The following is a 20,270-nucleotide window of genomic DNA, read 5'->3' on the forward strand; positions in this document are numbered from 1 at the left end:
TGAGGCACAATAGCATAAAGGTTTTGAACAACGCCTTATAGATTGTATGTTGTTGAGCATTTGTGTATATAGTTATGTGTAAATCTAGAAAAATGTAAATTTTTCTAGGTGATGACTTTATGGTTTTGTAATTTTGAAATTCGTGTTCCAAATAGAATTGCACGCTAATAGTGTGCATCTAAAAACATTTAACTCCTTGCTTCTTTCAATAGCTGTGCGTCTGCTTTTTTGAATTTTTTTTTATTGGCAGACATGGAAAAGCATTGTTAATTATGGAAGGTGATTTATTTTTGGGACTTCCCTCATAGTTCTCTCAATTTATGAAGACTTCTTATTTGCATGGTTTTGCTTTGTCTGAATAGTGCTCTGTAGTGAATAGAAAGAGTAATACATTTTAAACATCTTTTTAAATGCCATTACTAGTATGGTCTATTTTTAATTTTACAAATTATTGATGCTGATCCTGCAAACACTTAAGTAGTACATAATTGGACTTGTGAATAATCCCATTAGCTTCAATGGATTACCCATGTGTGTAAGTGTTTGCAACGTTGCTTTGAAGTAACAGAGATTTTATGCCACTAAGGTTTTTATAAAATTACAGTTTTAGCAGCATCAGAAAAGCTTAGATCTTACAGTTCATTGAAGTTATTGAGAATTTAACATTTTTAAACCATAAAGTAGCATTGGCCCACTCAGATCTGGGGTGTCTAAAAGGAACTGGGACTAGTCCATTAGCTTTTCCTCACTGTAACTGTTAGGGAGACCAAGTTGCTGCAGCTTGTTTTGAAATTGCATGTAGGATACTCTTTTAAAATGATCCATTCTTAAAATATTTTTAATAAAAGGTATTGAATTTATATGGCAGAGAACCTGTGCTTCACTTAATAACTAAATGATGAAAGAAATATTTAAAATTAACCCATCTCTCAAAATTGGACATATCTCAGACCAAAACAGAACCTCATACACTGGTGCTTTGGTAAAACAGTGGTAAATATGCCATCTCCATTTCAGTACCACAGCTGGAAATATTAAGTATCCTAAATCACTGACCTCCAGACTACAGAATTTCTTATTTTTTTCCTTTCTAAAGTTGCAGTCCATCTTTGTTTCTTCTTCAGAGTAATAAACTTTCTTGTCCACTCAGCCACCACACTATCTACCTATCAAAGAATATTGCCAGATCAGGTGCAAGGAATTAGATTTCAGGTTGCCCTCACTTGCAATATCTTCATTTTAAACACTCATTACTATTCCTCATGTAATACTTTTACCTTCCCCTTCCTTGTGTCACTGCATATAATCTTCTTTCAGTCCCTTTTTAAAGTCACTTGTTCCTCAGAAAGCCAGTGTCCAAATAGTGTGAGGTGGGGAAGAATGGCCCTATTTCGTATGTCTGAGCATTGCTGTTTGAGTTCTGCTATAGTTTTTATATATGGCAAAATATGGAACTTATGTAAGCTTCTGCATCACAAGCAGTCATGCCATTGTTCAGTATTTAATTTTGTAATCCATTTAAATTTTTCTCATTGATAGCTTTAGATTTATCTAATTCAATTACCCAAATCAGATTACTTGTAAAAACTAAAACACAACTATAATATTTGTCTTGTGGTTTTTTATGATTAAAACTTAGTCTGTTATCCTCTCCATATGCTCACAGCCCCTCTCCTTCCTAGTTCCTCCTACTTCAGGGCCTATTCAATCATCGCTACAGCTGTCTTCAGTTTAACTTCTGTGGGTTTATCCTTGGATTTTATTCAATTTTTTTGTCTAACTTCATTTATTTTTTCTTTTTTTTTCTTTTCTGAACTCTGAATCACAGTGGAAGAGAGTAGAGGGGAGGAGTCAGAGTAGAGCAGAAGCCTGAAAATAAAAACTTCAAAAGGTAGAATAGCATATAAGAACCTGATAACTTACTTTTGCTGTCTGCCTACACAGCATTCACTTCCCCTACTGCACCTTGTAAGGAAGCAGAAGTGTGCAGCAGAAGGGATTGATGTAGTGAAGCCAATAATTCGGACATATGTTAATACTACAGAGCTTGTAATATTAACATACGTACTAATTCAGAGCTTATTACTTTTTGTTTGCTTTGTTCAGCTGAGGAGCAGACCAAGGTAGGTGGATTGCAGCCAAGAAAATGTTGGTATGCTATACCATCCTCACTCAACTACATCCAAATCTTTTTTTCTCCTATCTGTTAATCCTTATCTAAAAGCTTCTGACAGGTACCGGAGGCAAAACTCAAAATTGGCAGTACATATCCCCCTTCTTAAAATCCTACTTTGGACCTAAACTCTTAAATTTATAAATAGTGTGGTACTTATCTCTAGAGGTTGCTTGAGACAGTATATTTCTCTAATTTTTCCATTTATTAGTTAATAGTAATAATAAAGTAAAAGGTCCCTCCTATCTGTAATTCTGTATTCTCTTTGGGTCACCTTACATTGTCACTTCAGATACCCGCTGTCACAGTGGGACCCTGAGACTGAATTAGTGGAAACCATGTTATACTCACTCCTTTCATTTAGTAAAGAGATATCCTCCTCTAATGAGAGAGATTCTATGGACAGTGCCACCATGGACAACAATTACACCAGAACCCTACCTCAGACGCTGAAGAGTGCAGTCTTTTTATTTAACTGCTCAGCCCAACACTCTTGATCTTTGCAGTTATGAGTGTCAACAAAACATTGTTTAAAATGGCAAGAAGCCCTCTGTTTCAGTTGTCATTGTTGTTTCAGTTTGGTCTAAGAACTGTGGAGGGCTTAAAGTGCAAAATTAGTATTAGAAGTGAGAATTTTGCTGGCTTCTAGGAGAAGGGTCTCTATTGATATGACAGCCAATGTAAACAAATAGTCCATTTCAGCTCCCTTTGGAGAAGCTTTTTTTGGGTGGGTTTTTCTCTGGCGTTCATTAAATACTGGATACAAATGTACATTTTGCTAACATGCCTTTTTGACTTCAAAGAACGCTTTTTGAACTTAGATTGGTGCTAGGTAGATCCACATGAGAGGATTGCATCCCCCTTCCATTATTTTATAGTGTCTCTTCTCCTTTCACTTAGTACTGTGAACCAACAGCTTTTTCTGCAGAAATTCCTTTTAGAATGCCAGTCAGACTGTTGCTTAATTTGTGATGGCCCTTGCCTGTAGTGTTTCATTTACTTAACTTCCAGTTTGGTTATAATTTTAAAAAGTAATTCTATCAATTCCAGTTTGTTTTATGATTTCTATTGGATAGTATTTGTTCTGGCACAAGCTCATCTAGGGTCCAGACTTTGAAAAATTTCCCCTAATTTGGGGTGGCTTAAGTGGGAGGATGCCTCTGAAAATGAAGCTCAATATGTCTCAGGGTGGGCACTCAAAATTAGAGGCACTCAGAATCAGATACTACTTTTGAAATATTCAACCTTAACTACTTAGAGGCATTTTCCTGATTAAATGGGGGGAAAAAAATTCTAAAATATTGGTATTTGGAAAATTTAGGGTGACATTCCTCTCTTGCCTCAAAGAAATTATAGGCTACAACTTGGAATAAAAAGCAAGGAAGGAGAAAGTGAGGAAAAATTCATCATTAAATTTGAACTAAAATGCCCATGGAAGGATTTAATTCCCACTGAGCACTTTATTCCTATCTGTTTGTGAAATGCTGATAAAATATTTTGTTTGCAAATTGCTGAAGTAAGATGTGAAAAAAATGCAACAATTTAAAAGCTACAGTTTTTGTAAGTTAGGTTGATTAAACTCTTTGAACTGTGGCATAAGTCAAATTATTACTCGTGTTCAGAATATAATGCTTCGGTTATAGCTTTAAAGATTAAAAAACTTTCAAAGATGCCTCTGCTTTGACTACTTAAATCATATTAGTCAAGTCCCTTTAAGTGTACGTACATTTTAAACATTTAAGCTCCTACATAGGGTATGTATTTAATCCTTTAGAATGGTAGTTAGTAGAAGTGTATGTTCCTCTATCATCCAGAGAAGTTCCATTTTCAGATTTAGGACCCTATTACTCATTGTAGGATCCCTACTATTTGTATTCTAATGGTAAATTCCTAAATCTACTGTGTCATTACGTTCCTACACTCATGCAACAGGAGTCTAAAGTAAGAAGAAAATAAGAAGTATTAGTGTAAAAATAAAAACACTTGGCATATAATTCAAAATGAGTTTGGCAGAAGTAATTGTAAAGCATAGAAGTCTTTGCTTAAAATTAATATTTTCACAAACAAGCACTGCAGTGTGAGACTAGAGTAGTTTTTAAATATTTGGCAAATAGGAGGGTATTTGAACTAACTGCATTGAACAGCAAGGAAGACCGTCACCTTCCATCACGGTGTTTGCATGGGAGGCCTGAGTTAAATCACAAATACCATGACATTGATGCCAATATTTTGACTAATCCTCAAAACTAAGTAGTACAGTCATCACTAAAGCCCCAATTAATCATACAAGTAGGTCCATATAGACAGAACCTTAAGCCTTCATAGAACCTCATCAAAGTCAGTGGTGCTCTACCTAGTTATTCAGTTCTGCCAGGATGGAGCATATTAATAGAAACCTTTGGACTCAGATCCTATTTTATAAATTCCTGTAATATAAATTGAGGCAGTGCCGCAGAGCCTTAAAGAACAACATTATTTCTAATGTGTAATTATTAAAGTTTAATGATTAAGTAACTTAGAAATTATGGAAAACTCCCCCCCCCCCCCCCCAAAAGACTGTTTTAGCTAGAGGACTTTGTCATTTAATAAATTAAATTATTACTATTAGAGACTCTAAAAACTCCTCCAAGGAGTTAATAGATGTTTAAAGCTGTTCTTCATACAACTGCAAAATATTTCACTTGGTTTTTGTTTTTTTTTTTTTGTATTTCATGTTAGCTGCTTGTTTGAGGTTGTGTGAACTGTGATGAGCTTGGATCGGCGTAACATGCTGTCTTGCAGTCACTGTGTGATTTTATCTAAGGAACCTCTTGCATTGTGATTTTTAGGAAATGGATGCATGCACTGACACGTTTGTTGCAGCATAACATGTCATATTTATTTACTACACCTGATATACTTGTATGTTACCCCAGAGAGGTTCCAGGTTAATATGTAGTAGAGCTGTGGTTCTCAAACTGTGGTCTACAGCCTATGGAGAGTTGGCTGTTGTGATTTCCAGATGCTAAAATATGTTAATACTTTCCTTATAGGACTTCTTAAAGTAAGCAATAGCTACAGTGACTACATGAGTTTTAAATTATTACAAATGTGAAGGGATGTGCTCCATGTGGTTGTGAACGGCAGGGAGAAGGTGGTCTATGAAACCAGCTTTGTCCACTGTTGGAAAGTTTGAGAATTCTCATAGTAAAGTGTATGCTAATTGAAATACCAAAAACATAAGGCACAAATGTCTGTTTTCCTTCAAAAATTATGCTCTCTGGTAGTTACCATCTTTTTTTTTTTTTCAATTGCAGTTAGTATCAGGGTTTACTGTGTGTTCCGCACACTTTCAACCTGAGATCAAGATTATTTGCCTGAATGTTTACTTTTTTTTTAATTAGGGATAAAAAAATAAATGTGTACATTCAAATTAACACTTCACTTTAATAAAACTTTCCACTGTCAAGGTAGTTGGGGTTAAATATTTACCTCTCGATAATTGATTTGCTAGATATTTGTACATAAGTGTGGGTAAGCAATATGAACTTCTTGAATTTTTATACTTTCTTGGCTTTGAGAGACATTCACAGCAGAAAATATTTTAAAACATAAAATCATTTAATAAGTATATGTTTCTACTGCGTCTTTTTCTCATTTTCTCCTAATTTGCTAAACTCTCTTAACATGTGACTTGGATGAATGGAGAAATGACTTCTTCAGAGGCAGCAGGCGAACATTTTTCAAGGAAATTTCTGGCACCCCTTCCCCTAGAGACTGAAAGCATCCTTCATGGCAGTTGCTTTTAATTCAATGTGGAACACACCCCTCACCCTCCAAGACTGTGGAACAGACTGTTCAAAGGTTTGAGAGCAAACACATACTTGCTGTTGGTAATGAAAGGCAAGCAATTAGTGTGTTATTCTTTAAAACATAATAATGGGAAAACAACAAAGGAGCAGCAAATTAAACACAGTTAACATCACTTTCAGAACAGAGTGGAGACATTTAAGAAAGATTTTAATTGCTAATGGCAGTTAAAAGATCATAATGCTGTATCTTGATACTAAGGCATACTAAAAGAAAAGCAAACTCTTGATTAGTTACCTGAATGTTTGATGCTTCTGAAAGCTATATTGGGTTTACATTATACCGTCTCTGTAATGTATTTTAATTGTTTGAAGTCTAATGTAGTATTGTCACTTTCATTAGTCTCTCTAGAAAAATTACTGTAGCAATTAATTTTAGGAAAGGTCAGATGGGATGGAACTTTCCAAATGCTTCACATCCACCCTTTGTTTTGGTTTTTCAACCATCTCATAACTATTGTAGAGGGGTTTTTAAATAAAGTAGTCCCTGATTCTGCAGCTGTATTAATGCAGGCAGATGCTTGCAGCTATGCAGAGTCTCATTGATTTCAATGGAATTCCCAAAGAATGTAAGTTTGCCCATCCAGATCTTGTTGGAGGACCATAGCTTTATTTGATACCACATACATAAACAAGTTGTATGCTTGTCTCATGGGGATTGTGTGTACTGCATTATTTTATGTGAAATGCACAAATAAGAGGTCATTGCTTTTTTTTCCCCCCCAAGTATTTCCCTGCTGAACTGACCACTTGAAAAAAACATTGAGGGATTCTTGATCCTAACAGCTGGTCTTACAGTAAGTCACTTTTTGGAACTATGGGAACTACGATGTTGACCATCTGATTTAAAGCATTAAAGGAAGCTCAGAGGTACATGAAAATATATACCCTTGGCTTGCAGGAGTTGACATGAGATGATTATTGCTAATATAATTCTTGTCTAGCAAAAAAGTAGTGACAAACTATATAGTTTAATTGATGAAATGCTTAAGGGATATCCTCTGTTTTATTATCATTAAGAATGATTAAAAACTTTATCTGGGCAAACAGCTTGTTAGAGTAGCTCAAGTTTAAAAATTAGAATAATTCTAAATTAAATCTTACACCATGTAAAACATGGTTTAACTTTACAGCCTCAAAACATCACCTTGGGCATGTGCTGGTGATTTGGTTTTGCTTCATTAAGTATCTGCAATGCAATTTCCCATAAGTTAGCTGACTAGCTTGAGCCTGAGTTATCACATGTATTCTTCCCCCCCCCCTTTTTTTGGTTTTGACTGCACTTTCATGCCCTAAGCTTATATCGTGGGGGGGGGGGTTGGTTTGTTTTGGAAGGGAAAATTCAACATACATTCACTGATTAAAATAGTCTACCTACAGAAATGGGACAGAGGGGAACAGCTCAAATATCCTAGGCTGAGATTTTTATGCTTCTTTCTGCACTTTGTTCTAGTTTCTTTCACTTTATTTGGTGGTAGGTAGGAAGCTATTACTATTAAAATTATGAGGAGAAAATATAAAGTAGATTTATAATTTACATGTAACATACACTTAAGATTTAGAAATTCCTAATTTAGCTATGTCTTCTAGAGTTTGTCTCAAAACATTTATTTTTAATGCAGAGCTCTCTATCACAATGCGGGCTGTAATTTAATTTTAAAATTTTACCCTAAAAGAAAAACGCTGAGTCAAAGAACCCTTTCTAGTCTTAATAGCTTTTAAATGTATCTCTGAATAATAGCCCTTCATATCTGATGAGGGGAGCTGGGGTTACCTTCAGAGTCTTCAGGTAGAAGACTTTCATTAAGTTAATGTAAATGCATATTTTGAGGCAATATCAGCCTGTAACTTAATTATATTCTTAAGGAAAAATAATTGAAATCACATAGGTCAGGAAATTAATATGAACCTCCAAATAAAGTATTTGGCAAACATAGTTGTCAAGAATTCAGTTCAAAAGAATCTGTGCATGCAGTAATCATGCAGAAAAATGTTCAATAATTAAATAACCTAGTGTTTGTGATCAAAAGGACTAGTAGTCTGTTGCATGTTTGGTTGGGTGCTAGAGGGAAGCATTGTTTCATCAAGAGGGAAGTTCTTTTTATCTGCCCTAGACTGTGTTCATTTTTGTCAATCAAGGCTTGACTCAAATGAAGGAGAGGGTCCTGTGAGACACATAAAACCAGCTGAAATATGGTTAATCAGACTTTGAAACCCACATCATTAAAAGGGGTAAGTTTGGTTTTTGGTGCAAATGTTATTTTTTCTATATTTTATAGTTCTACTAAAGTAATGAGCCTAAGGTAGAAATAAAACTGTATGTGTGTGTTTGTATCTGTTTTGTGTTGTTTTTTTAATATGGCTTAACTTTGTTCTTTGTAAGTGACCTAAAACAAGTGCTAATATTTCAACAGATACAGAATGACTGAGTCTAACATTGCACACTGGTATGCCTGTGAAGAGGCATTACCAAAGTTAATTATGTCTAGTGCAAATGCTGGGAGGTCTGACTGAGCAAAGAAGGTAGGTGAAAGATGCTTGCATGGAGAAGATATGGAGGGGAAGTGAGCGTAAGAAGCAGTTTTATTGAAAAGAAATAGAAAACTCTGCCTGAATTGAGTTGGTGAGAATTTCCTTACAAGGAAAGACTAAAGCAAGAGGAACTCAACATATTTTGTTTGTCTTGTTTTAAGTCATGTTTGGGGGGAAATTGTATATGGATATTAATTTCTAATACTAAAAATTAAGATATGGGTAAATTTTGGGATTTAGTCCAGTAAGGAAACTTAATTAAATCAAAGAACATTCTGAAAATGTTAAATGGCTAAATTGTTGCAAAACTACTTCAAGAATATTCAGTACAACTGAATATAACTTCGACTAAGCTCTGTGGGAAGATCATCAGCTTTACTTTATATACTGTTAATATCTTACTTGTACAATAAGATTGGTGAAATCAACAACTTTTAAAGTGTAACTCTACTCTGAAAAATGACTAAAAATTGAATCTTCTTACCAGATCTTGAGCCCTGGCACACTCATCATTTGCAAGGTCAGGGCTTTAAATTGTTCCCCATATGTATTCAATTATATCTGCCCACATTAGACTAAAATAAGCTTTTATCACTTGGTACTCCTGTTAGCAGAACCAACACAACTATGAGAACATCAAGGATCTGCTTGTGCCTCAGCAATAAGATTGTTCGTTAATAAACTGGTATAACTGAGGGCCCAAATCAGCCTCATCCTTTATTGCTGGTAAAGACAAGAAAAGAATCCAACTTGAGTCTCCTATTCCAGGCTGAGATTGTGAGGCTGATAGGAAACAATTTTTGCCCCTGAAAGTTGAGAACATTTTGAGATGGAACACAATAAACATGGAACCACACAATGCCATTGTTGAGTCCCTTTTCAAAATAGGGTAGCACTTACATTTTTGAGTGACTGCTACAAAAAGTAGTCTATTTAGGATTCTTTCTTTTCCGTGCACAATGTGTAAATTCTCCACTAGCATTAATGGCAGTGATCTATATTTATTGAGTAGGATGGTTGTATGTAAGGGATGCAAACTTTCTTCACTTTTTGCTACATTTGAGTTCTCCAGAAATTACAAACATCAGAGGAGAGTCATGGAGAAGAGCAGGCGTAAATACTAAAGGAGAATAGACTAGCAAAATGTCATCTGCAAAATTCAGTTTGAAAAAGCAGGTAGCCTTATTGGAGTGGTTACCCTTCACACTGCTCATCTATAGCACAAAAACTTGGAACTTGACCCAAACAGAAAACTGGTTGAAAGACTAGAGAAGTTTAGGACAAATGTGAGGATTCAGAGTATTGAGTGGAAAATCAGTAAGATACAAAATCAAATGGTTTAAAAAAAAAATACATAAGCTAATAGCAGGTATAACTGAATCAAGTAAACTGAGCACTGAATTCTGAGAAGTAAAATGAAAGCCCCTATTAACAAAGAAATTGCAAGTTTTGCACAATAATTTTAGTATGTTAAGGATATATGTGTATACAAATATGTTGGTAAACCTGGTTTTGTTTTTCTTCCCAAAATTAGGTCCCTTAAAAAAAAAAAAAAAAAAGCCACTATATCTTTGTTTGAAAAACAATTTTTTTTATTTTTTACCAATTCTAATACTTTTTCCAGAACAACTTGAGGCTTTACAATTTCCTGAAAATTGAAAGAGGGCATGGTGGTTTTTTTTTTTTTTTTTACAGTGGACTTATATTAGTGCCAATGAGATCTGATTATTAAAATCTGGTTTAAAATGCTTTATTAACTAGGCTGCTGAAGTTTGCTGACGGCTACACTTGGCATACAAACTTTGAAAGGAAGGAAAAAATAAAAGAAACAATAATAATAAAAAAAAAGCCAACCTTGATAGCCCCTTCTACTAAGGATTTTAAAATATGCTACCTGTAACTTAAAATGACTTTTAAAAGTGAGGTTTTTGGACCACTATATCAATGACTTCGTATTTTTTTTAAAAAGCCAAAATCATAAGGTTTATCAAATGACTACATTTATGCATAATTCTTTCATTAATCATTTTGTTATAATCAATAATCACGATTCAGCCTCATTACTCCTATGCCTTTACTGCTCCTATGTGTGTTCTCTTGACTCTAAAATAGGCAAGAGAAATATACTTCAAATTTGTGCAAATGTGACACAAGTTGATTGGTATGATGGAAACTCTGTGAAACTCTAAATTAGAGATGATCATCCAAGGATTGAAAACTGCACTGGCCCAGGATGCGCTATATTCAGCACTAATTTAATAAAATATATTCTAATCTGATATGATCCATATCATTGGTAGCAGAGCTCCCAAACTGGTGACACAAATGCCCTGCTAGAACAAAATGGTTAGAAACTAAAGCTTTATACAAACTGGAAAGTTGCAATTCTGAGCGTTCTGATGGTATATGGCATTTGTTTCTTTTCATGGTAGGCTGTGTGACCTTAAAATCAACTACTCAGATTATCATTTTGCTTCCTTTTACCTCCACTGTAATGACTGTTTCAAGGATTATTGATGCTAGAAACCAATGTTTTATGCCATCAAAAGCTCTTAACACCAGAATACTTACACCGCTGATAGTCCAGTGATCAGAAAGGGGGAAAAAAATATTTCTTGTGATCTCATCTAGTCTGTCTTGTTGTCAATGAGTGCTTGTTCCCACAGTACATTTCTAGTACTTCATTCAGTGTAATTTTAAATGTCTAAAGAAAATGGGCCATTCACTTCTTCATGTGGACGACTGTTCCATAGTCTACAAGATTTTCTTGTCAGGACATTTTCCTCAATAGGGTAAATTTCATTTTATTGCTCTCTGACATCTTAAATTCTTCTCCTTTCTTGATATTTACACCTTCAGATGTTACCATGTTCCTTTTAGTTGCTAATTAGTTAAGGTGCACTTGTTTAGTTTTTTTTCCATATGTCCGTTATTCCAGTGTAGATAAACCCTTAGCTTGTACATTTTCTGATTTTTGAATCTTTTATTTCCTGCTCATATTTTCTACCTCTCTAGATCTCTTTTTATCCTTTTTTTCTTTTCTCCTGGTATTTGCAATACCTCCCCATTTAATCTCTCTATTTTATTCACATTTGGTTTACCTTAACTCCAAGATCATTACTGAAGATGTAAAATAAGATAACCTTACTGATTCTTGTGACCATCCCAAGGGAGAGTCAGGATCACATGTTGTTTTTGTAGATGTCTCAAATAATTAAACCTAGTTTGCTTTTAAAAGAAACTAAAATTGCTTCTATGAGACATTTTATGCCAAGTTTCAGCCTTAAGCATGTTCTATTCAGCTGCATTATAAAATCCCTCAAAGTAGGTTTCTAAAGGGAAATGCTAACAGACCCTTAAAATGTAGCTGCTGTATTGTTCAAAAGCCATTTTTCCACTTTTTTAAAAAAAAATTCAGTTTTTCCATAATTAGTGTCAATAGCCAACAGAACTCAGTGCTAAGCAATCAGTCTGACATGTCCATTGTTGTTGTTTTAACAATTTATGTATGTTTCATATTGGTGCCAAAAGACCATTTTCTTTGCCAAGATTTACTCTGTTGGTATTATATTGTGTACATGGTTTTCAAAATAGCTTTTTTTAGCATAGGCAGATCAACAAATCCTGTAGTGGATTTTCAGCCTACTTGCAGTCCTGGAAGTAGAACCAGACCTGTCAATAACTGGAAGCAGGATAAAAATCACTTCTCCTATAGAACCTGCCCTTTTACTTCTGCAGCTGCAGATAGGTCTCTCATATTTCACTGCTGCAGATGATCAGTTACATTTTTAAACAAAGCAAAAGAATTCAGTGGATCTAGAGGGTTAAAATACATCTGGTTTAGCAGCTGGATATCTGGAATTAGACTTTTGATTCTGCATTCCTTTGCTGAAGTACTGCAGCAGTGTGCACTCTGACGAATGCTGCTCTCATCGTGGCAAACAAATAGACAAAGAAGAAAGGAAAAGGGAAGCTTTTCTGTTTATGCTCTTCTCTACTTACCAAATGTGTCTCTGGGGATTGTTGTCTGTTTTCCAGACAGGGCTTCCATAGTGGTTGTACACAGACTTGTGTAGGCCTACTTTGTGAGGTTCTGAGCAGAGCCATGAAAGATACAGAAAAACAGTTGCCACTGTCTCCCTAACCCCAAGAAGCACCGAGTGGCAGTCGACCCTATCCTATTAGGGGCAATAGAGTGAGGCCAGCTCAGACAAGACATCAGAGGGAGCTGCTGTACTCCCAGAGTCCCCATCAACAATAAAAGTAGTTCATCATGTGGAGCAACAGCATTGCCTTTTGTCTCTCCACAAAAGGCTGTGAAAGGAAGCAGACCAGCATGCGGTACAACTGGTGGACCAGACAGAAAAGGGCACCATAGACCATCAGTCCACTTTCTAAATCATCTGTCGTGCCCATCTACTAAGTCCACCTGGGTTTTCCTAGTGGTGGTGTAACCAAGATGTTCTTTCTCCACCAGCGAGGAAGAACCCAACACAGCCCTCCATGTCAAAGGACTCGGTAAATTCTTTTCCCAGTAAATATATGGGATCTACCCTGCTGGCCCAAGCACAGTTCAGCATCTTGAGTCTCTTCCAATGGCCCTCATGAAAATAACGCAAAGAGGGGCAAGAACGTAGACTTCCCTGGATAAGCACATACCTCAGAGGTAGAAGGAACCATGTTCGTGACACATCTATGAGGAATTCAGGTGCATCAGAGCTAGAACTTTTCCCTCTGTCCCTCCAAATCTGAAAAAGGAGAAGCAGGAAAAAGGAAAGGCTAAGTAAAAAACACCATCCCACAAGCTTCCAAAAAGATGCAGAAGAATCTAGCTGTCCCCCTCCCGGAGAGCATCCAACTAATGTGACCGCAGGAGTTCAAAAGTCCCATCAGAGTATATGGTAGTCGAAACATACAAACCAGGGCCCATCTTCCTGTTCCTGAGTCCTCAAGGTAAACCTATGCAAACTTAGGAACTCCCTTGGAAAGGAGAAAAAGCACATGTGCATTGAAAGGCTAGCCACTGCTTTCTGAGAGACTCCAGGGATCCAAAGGTAGATTCCTGCCTGAGATAAAACTACAAGGGGATGAGCCAGGCCATTGCATGCGTCTCCTTGCTTTACTTAGCAAATTCTTGGATGGGTGGATTGATTTAATGTTTGGGTGCACTACTGCTTAGCACCAAGAGAGAATTTGGACTGGGTTCAATACTGTGGAAGTTTTACTGTTTGTGTTTGGATGCCTCTTTGGACTCCCAATACCTGTCAGCCAGCACCAGGGGCTGCAGTGCGATACTCAGACATTACATGTCACTACAGTTCTGGAAGGTGGACGTGCAAGCAACATCTTCTAGCAACATGAAAACTCTCTCTTTTAGGAGCAAAGTAGTGGCAGTCATCAGATACAACCAGTGAGACTCTTTTATTCACCGTGTAATACATGGATTATTTTTATCCTTTGAGTATTCAGCTATCAAATACATAGCATCAGAAGTTCTGTCCCAAAGAGCACTGCATGTTCTACCATTTTTCTTCTCTCCTTTTCCACTCCTATTCAGAATGATGTAGACTGTTAGAGAGAGCAGAGATGATATATTGGCTATGAAGACCCCGTTGCCTGGACCTGATCAGTACTCAGCTACTTTTCCTCCAAAGCAGGACAGACCTTTTTCTCCACCAGGGCTTGCCATGCATAAAGGGCCAATCAGGCTCGACTAGGCTGCATCTGGCTCTTGAGAGGCAAACCGTAATTAAAAAGAGATGATGCTCAGCCACATTCATGTCCACCATTTTAATCTCTGGAAAGAAGTGAACCAACATGGTGGTGATAAAATTCAAATATTCAGGCAGAGATCATGAAATGCAACTAAAACAGTGCATCCTCAATTGTCTACAAGATCTTGCTATTGGGGAAAAAGCTCCCATGTTAAACACAGTCTTCATTGTATTCAGTGTCTGAAGGTGAACTGATGAAAGAGGTAGGATCTTTCTTCACCTACAAGTAAAGCAACTTCTTTAGAGCCACCTTACTCATTCATTTATTTTCAGGTACTTGTTTACCTCGGTGAACAAAAGCAGACTAAAGTAAATAAGCATATATTTGCATCTACTTCAGCTGCCATGCCCTATCACTCCAGCTACACAGTGTTGGTAAAATCTTAAAGATCTATGGAACTTCCTGTGCTAAAGAGAAGGAAGAATAATTACCTGAACACTTGCTTTCTTCAGGAAGTAAAGCATCACAGATCCAGCTCCCCAGGGAAGAAAAAATTGGTCTAGGAATGCAAAACAGTAACACAGGGATTGCGGAGATTCTTGTGTTCTACAGTAGGCATTATGTTTAGTTACAAGTATACAGTATCATATTAACTGTTGAAGTTTCCCATCTGGTGGGCTTTCAGGAGGGGAAGTGAGTTTTACCTTGCTGCCAGTGATTGACAGGTCTGGTTCTGCAAGTAGAGAGGAAGACCTTCATATTGGAGCTAGTACTGCTAAGAAAAGGGGGACAATTTTAAAGAAAACTTCCAGGTAAGTACAAACACCTTTTCATCTTGCAGCTTCTTTCTGCTTAATCTCGTGGGGAGCTGTTCATTGTGTTGCAATAGTAGATGCTCTGATTATAATTAGAGCTTGTCAGAAAACGGAAGCAAGAGGAAGAATTGTGGAAGTTCAGTTTTTCTACAAAATTTGGAGAAGTTCAAAATTTTCTGACTAGCTCTACTTGTAACAACATGAAAAAAACCTTGCTGGACAAAAACCTCTTGTGCTTGGTCTTAGCCTATTGGCAATTTTTAAAAAATTGAAAGATTTTAGCCATTTTTTGACAAATCAGAGCATTGAAAAACCTGTAAAGAAGCTGTTATTCAGAAGGGATCAAATACGCTTCTCCTTCACCTTCAGTCTTACCTCTTTTTGTCCTGGAATTATGGAGTCATGCGTTAGCCTTCTGCTTCATTCTTTTTCCAGCTGACCCCCAAAGCAAAGGGAAGAAAACAACAAGAAAGATGATTGAAGAAAGGAAGACAGAATTCAAGAAATATCAGTGAGTCAGTTTCAGGCAGAAGCTCCCAAGTTGCAGAGTCAAAATGAGATTTCCTTTGGGGAAGGATCAGCTTCCAGGATTTGCTCCTCCCTTGTTCCCTGGATAGACTCTGAATTCTTGAACCCTCCATCAGTGTTGCAGGTAGGTAGAGCCCACTTGGGGATAGGTGCTTGTATTGCCGCCATCTCAAGTGTGGAGGACTGACTTGGCTGGTTGCTCACCTTTCTAGACTGAGAGGGGAAGAGCTTTTGGCTCAACAGATTTTTGTGAGACATAGGGAAGGCATTTCTCTCCCCACCCACTTCGCTGTAGTTTGGAAAGCTTCCTATTGAGGGGTTTGTATGTGCACCTCATTGTCTCCAGCCCCAACTGACAGTACTGCTTTGTGCTGTAGGCTTTCCTACTGCTCTTCCTCTCTCCCCTCTCTGCACAAAGGAGCTGAGATGCTATGACTGTGGAGACCATGTAGGCAGACCCAGACACTTTTTTTTTTTTTCTCTCAGCCAGGAAAATCTGATTTTCTAGTTTTCACACTGCTGGATTTGGCAATTCCCCTGATGCTTTGATTTGCCTGTGTGACTACAATGGAGCAGGGTGCGAGGGCAAGAACTCTCACTGGTCAAAGGGGATGCTGCTGACCCCTCCCTGCAGCTATGCCAATGGCCCAGAGAATGATTTTAGTGGGAGATTTTTTGAGTAGGAGCTTAACTGTAAGCTCTCCCTTCTCACTTTACATGACATGCAGCACTCCCTCTCCCTCATACTGCCTGCTGTCAGACCTCCCCGTCTCCACTTGTCATAACTGAGGCAGACAGGCTGTTCTGGGTGTCCCCTGGCTGTAACACCAGAGATCAGCCCTGCATTGAGCAATGGGATTCTAAGAGGGCATTTGCAGCCTCAGAGGTCCAGGCCACTTTTCCCCGTCCTTCTTTCATACCAAGAAAATTCAGCTAGAATTATGTTGCACTCAATGCTTCCCATGTGGCTCCAGTGACTCTTCTCTCCCTCCTCACTCCCCAAAAATTGCTACATGAACTTTCAGCTCTTAGTGCCATGAGCCCTCAGTGGAAAGACCTTGAGGAGGGCCTTCTAAGATTCCAGATAATGACACTATTCTTGAATCTTGACCTTTCACAAGTAAGATTCCCTGACACAAATCGGGTTTTGGAAGAGGAGGTGTGTTTTTTTTTTTGTGTTCTTTTGTTTTCCAGATCATGCAGGATCCTTAGAGCCAGAATACTGGCTGTCTTCGGGGTAGAAGCCCAGACAGATTTCAGCTCCTAGGAAATAAATGTTCATTCAGGAGACATTCTGGTCTCCTGTAGTTCTTCACTGAAGTGTTATGCAGAATGTTTGTTTGATCTGGCCCCTCTTACCTTGCTGCCCCATGGTTCAAGTAAATACATTGATAAAGCTTACAAGTCTACCATGAGCAGATCTTCAAATCTCAAATTAAGTGAAGTTGGGCCTCCTCATTCTCTGCATAGGAGATCTCAGAGGAATCTGAAACCTGCTTCTCTTGTGCTCCAGACACCGCTGCTCTTATAAGACCAACCCACCTTCTTGCACTTCTGGTTCAATTTCTGTAACTATAAAGTATATCTGTAAAGAGGACTTATGAAAAATAATGGATTTATTTAATCAGGTTCTCCTTCCCTGGGTTTTTAGGAAAGAGTTGAGCCCAAACTGTCAAAATACCGAGATGTACAGTATTACATGTTTGAAATTTCTACAGATTGAAACACATTTAACTTACATTAAGTGTTTTGGGGGGGCTCAGGAAAGAAATGTGGAGATATAATTCAGTGTGGCTTGTCACCCTTTTAAGTTTTTTTGGGGGGAAAACCTGTTCTATACATCAGTATGTAGCAGTTCTTTATAAGATAATTTCTATATCCAAATTCAGTTCAGTGTGGTGCTAGATCAGCTGAGAAATAAGTAATATGTCTGCTATTACTTGAAGCATATTACTGAACGTCATAGGCAAACTTTTCAGTTTAGGAAATTGGTGCTGAAGAACAAGCTTTTTTTTTTTTTTGAGCTTCAGATTTCAAAAAAACACCCTAAAACTAGTTTTGGAAGTTCCTATAGGGGATTAACATTAGCCTTTACCAATAGTGGAAGAGCATCCTTCCCCCTCCCCCCCCCGATCTACTTCTGGCAGCTGGAATAAACTGATCAGATGTTTGTGCCTCCTTCCACTTAGTTTCTTAAATCAGTTCACCATGAAACGTTTTTAACTAATGCCTAGATCTTTCATTAAATTAACCAGCATACCTAAACAGTCTTAACACAGCCTCCAGGCTACAGCTTCATGGCAGTTGATTTCTTATTATGTTGGAATACATTTCAGTTGAAGTATATTGTCTAAAAGTAATTATTTAGATAGGGCTGCTTAAATACATACTTGCGTAGTGAGCCATTCACATTGAATTTACTTAAATTGGGCCCTTTCAAATTAAAAAATCATTCATGTGGCTTTTCCTTTGCCAAGAATAGCTATCAAACTGCTTACTGCCTACATCCTGCTGTAGTCGTATAGTCTGTAAAATACACAATTTATAATTTTGTTTTTTAGAAAACTGATAAAATGTTTGTTGGACTGCAGTAACTGATTTAAAATGAAGTGATTTACACTGATTTCCTTAATCCACAAACACAATTGTGTGGTGATGCCGTACAAAGTTCAGTGTGGTAAATCAAAAGTGAAGATGTATTTAACTTTTTAAAGAAAGCTGACTTTCTTTGAAATCAGTATGTCACTTATGCATATTGAATAACTTATTTACTATAGGTACATTTATTTTGACTTTTTTTTTGCCTGCAGAGACTTAAAATCCAATTGTAGAGCTTCAGAACTAAACATCTTTAAATCCAAGGGAAAAAAAGGGCAAAATATGTGAAATTAAAACACGGCTGGTATAAGTGCTGTCCTGGATGAGGACCTAAGTATCTGACTAAGTCCCATTGATTTAAAGATAAGCACATTGCCCTTCCTGAATAGGCATCCTCCTCTGAATTGAGGTATTAAATAACTGTATTTGGTGAAGGATAATCTAAATTACTCTGCACACCTACTGAGAATTGTTTTAATGATAAAGTCTCTAAAGATGTAATGTCAAGTTTTAAAACATATTTTTAAGTTTTAAAAAAATGAGTTGGCTTTGTTACAACCCCTTGGAAACTTAAAACTGTCCATATCAAATTTATTTCCATTCATGAAAGTAAATTTTTGTTAACACTTTTAAAAATAATTAGTTTTTTGTAGGTATTTTGATACTTCTGCTCTGTGCACCAGCATTGTGTAATGTAATCTTTGGTGCTCTGTAACCTGCAGCTTGACTGCTGGTGTGTTTTAGAAAGGTGTCTTTTGATTATGTATTATCAAATATTAATAAAGGTATTAAAACAATGTTTCCTTATGTTTATATTATATTTCAGATTTCCACACACATTCAGAGCAGGTGTTCACTCTGTCTACTTTATCCTGACTCCAAAATACCAGGAGTATAACAAGAAATTCTACCTTATGATGCTAGTGTCTTGTTGCCCTAGCCCTTGCAGAATGTCTTGGGACTTGACTCATCTCTGTGTGCCTGATTTCTGGCTGAACTTAAGTCTAGAACCACCCTATCCCAGTTTTTTCTCCTTTGTGATCTCTACCTTCTTTATAGGTGCCTGTTTCTAGCAATTTGTGACCCTGACTTCTTTGGCCAGTTCAGACTTCCCTCTCTCAACCCATCAAGAAAATCCTCATTGTTTGCATCTCTCTCTCTCTCTCTCTCTCTCTCCGTCATAACCCAGTCCCTCAAGCTGTCCCAGTACACCATCAATCCTGATCTATTCCTCCATACCTTCTATCCATCCTCTTCAGTCTGTATCCTGACTCTGTGATACAATGTCTTGGGAGTGATGTGAAGTCTCTTTTCCAAAATCCTGCCAACATTGCTGCCCCAACTGTAGCTGATCCTCTTCATTGGCATTAAGAAACACATTATCGATGCTTACTCCAGATCTCTTGAAAAGGTCTGTTGGAGATCTCTCCCTTCCTTACAATGTGGTTATACTCTGAGAAGTAACTGCTTAGGGGGGAAAGCCCTTCTAGGGTTCCATGTTCTTTCTTATCACTTATGCCACCTCAGATTTGCTCAGTATACAGTGAAATAGATGTTGCTTATTTGTCTTCCATACAAATTTACTCTGACTTCTGAAAGTCAAGTTGGGCTCTTTCCTTTTTGTGCTTTATCGCAAATAATATGCTGAAGGCCAAATAATACCATCTCTGCAATTCTACTGACAACCAATGGGATGCCCACATCTAACTGATAGAGGGCATAATTCTTAGGAAAGTAGGTTGGCACAGGTGGCACTCAGAGCATAATTTTGGCCTGCAGAACTTTTAGCACTGATGAGGTGTGAGAAAGAGCCCAGCCTGACTTTGAACCCAGTGTGAGGTTGAAGGGCTGTTGTTTTGGAAAAATTTCATTTATTGTGAGCTGAGTAAATTTGGTATGGAATTGGTGATGCACACGAATGTGAAGCCACATAATGGCTTTTCGTGCAAACGGACTATGAAGAACTGGAAGTGGTTGTCTGGTCAACCACACTTTGAAGGGAAGCTGCACTAGTGTTCCCTTCAAAGGTGTGATATATGTTTGCATATGTGGCATGGTTCT

The 20,270-nt window shown here is 37.3% G+C and overlaps 1 protein-coding gene across 19 annotated transcripts in view; it reads left to right on the forward strand.

Annotated features, from left to right (window-relative positions):
* Positions 1-20,270, forward strand: part of TSC22D1 (TSC22 domain family member 1) — a 140,952-nt gene that overhangs the window by 28,356 nt on the left and 92,326 nt on the right. For 2 of the 19 annotated variants that reach the window (XR_005292737.2, XM_043500857.1), the window contains exon 2: positions 8,436-8,544. The exons of 5 other annotated variants lie outside the window; for them this stretch is intronic. Coding sequence is in view for 3 of the 14 variants with exons in the window: in XM_043500857.1 (XP_043356792.1) it covers positions 8,436-8,535 (100 nt within the window). In the remaining 11 variants the exon portion in view is untranslated. Of the gene's footprint in view, positions 1-5,860; positions 6,017-6,748; positions 6,892-8,160; positions 8,254-8,435; positions 8,545-15,518; positions 15,736-16,805; positions 18,474-20,270 lie in introns of those variants that run through there. 12 more of the 19 variants (XR_006276629.1, XR_006276626.1, XR_006276630.1 and 9 more) reach the window with 12 other exon arrangements.

This window comes from Dermochelys coriacea, chromosome 1 (genome assembly GCF_009764565.3).
Source record: "Dermochelys coriacea isolate rDerCor1 chromosome 1, rDerCor1.pri.v4, whole genome shotgun sequence".
NCBI lineage: Eukaryota > Metazoa > Chordata > Testudines > Dermochelyidae > Dermochelys > Dermochelys coriacea.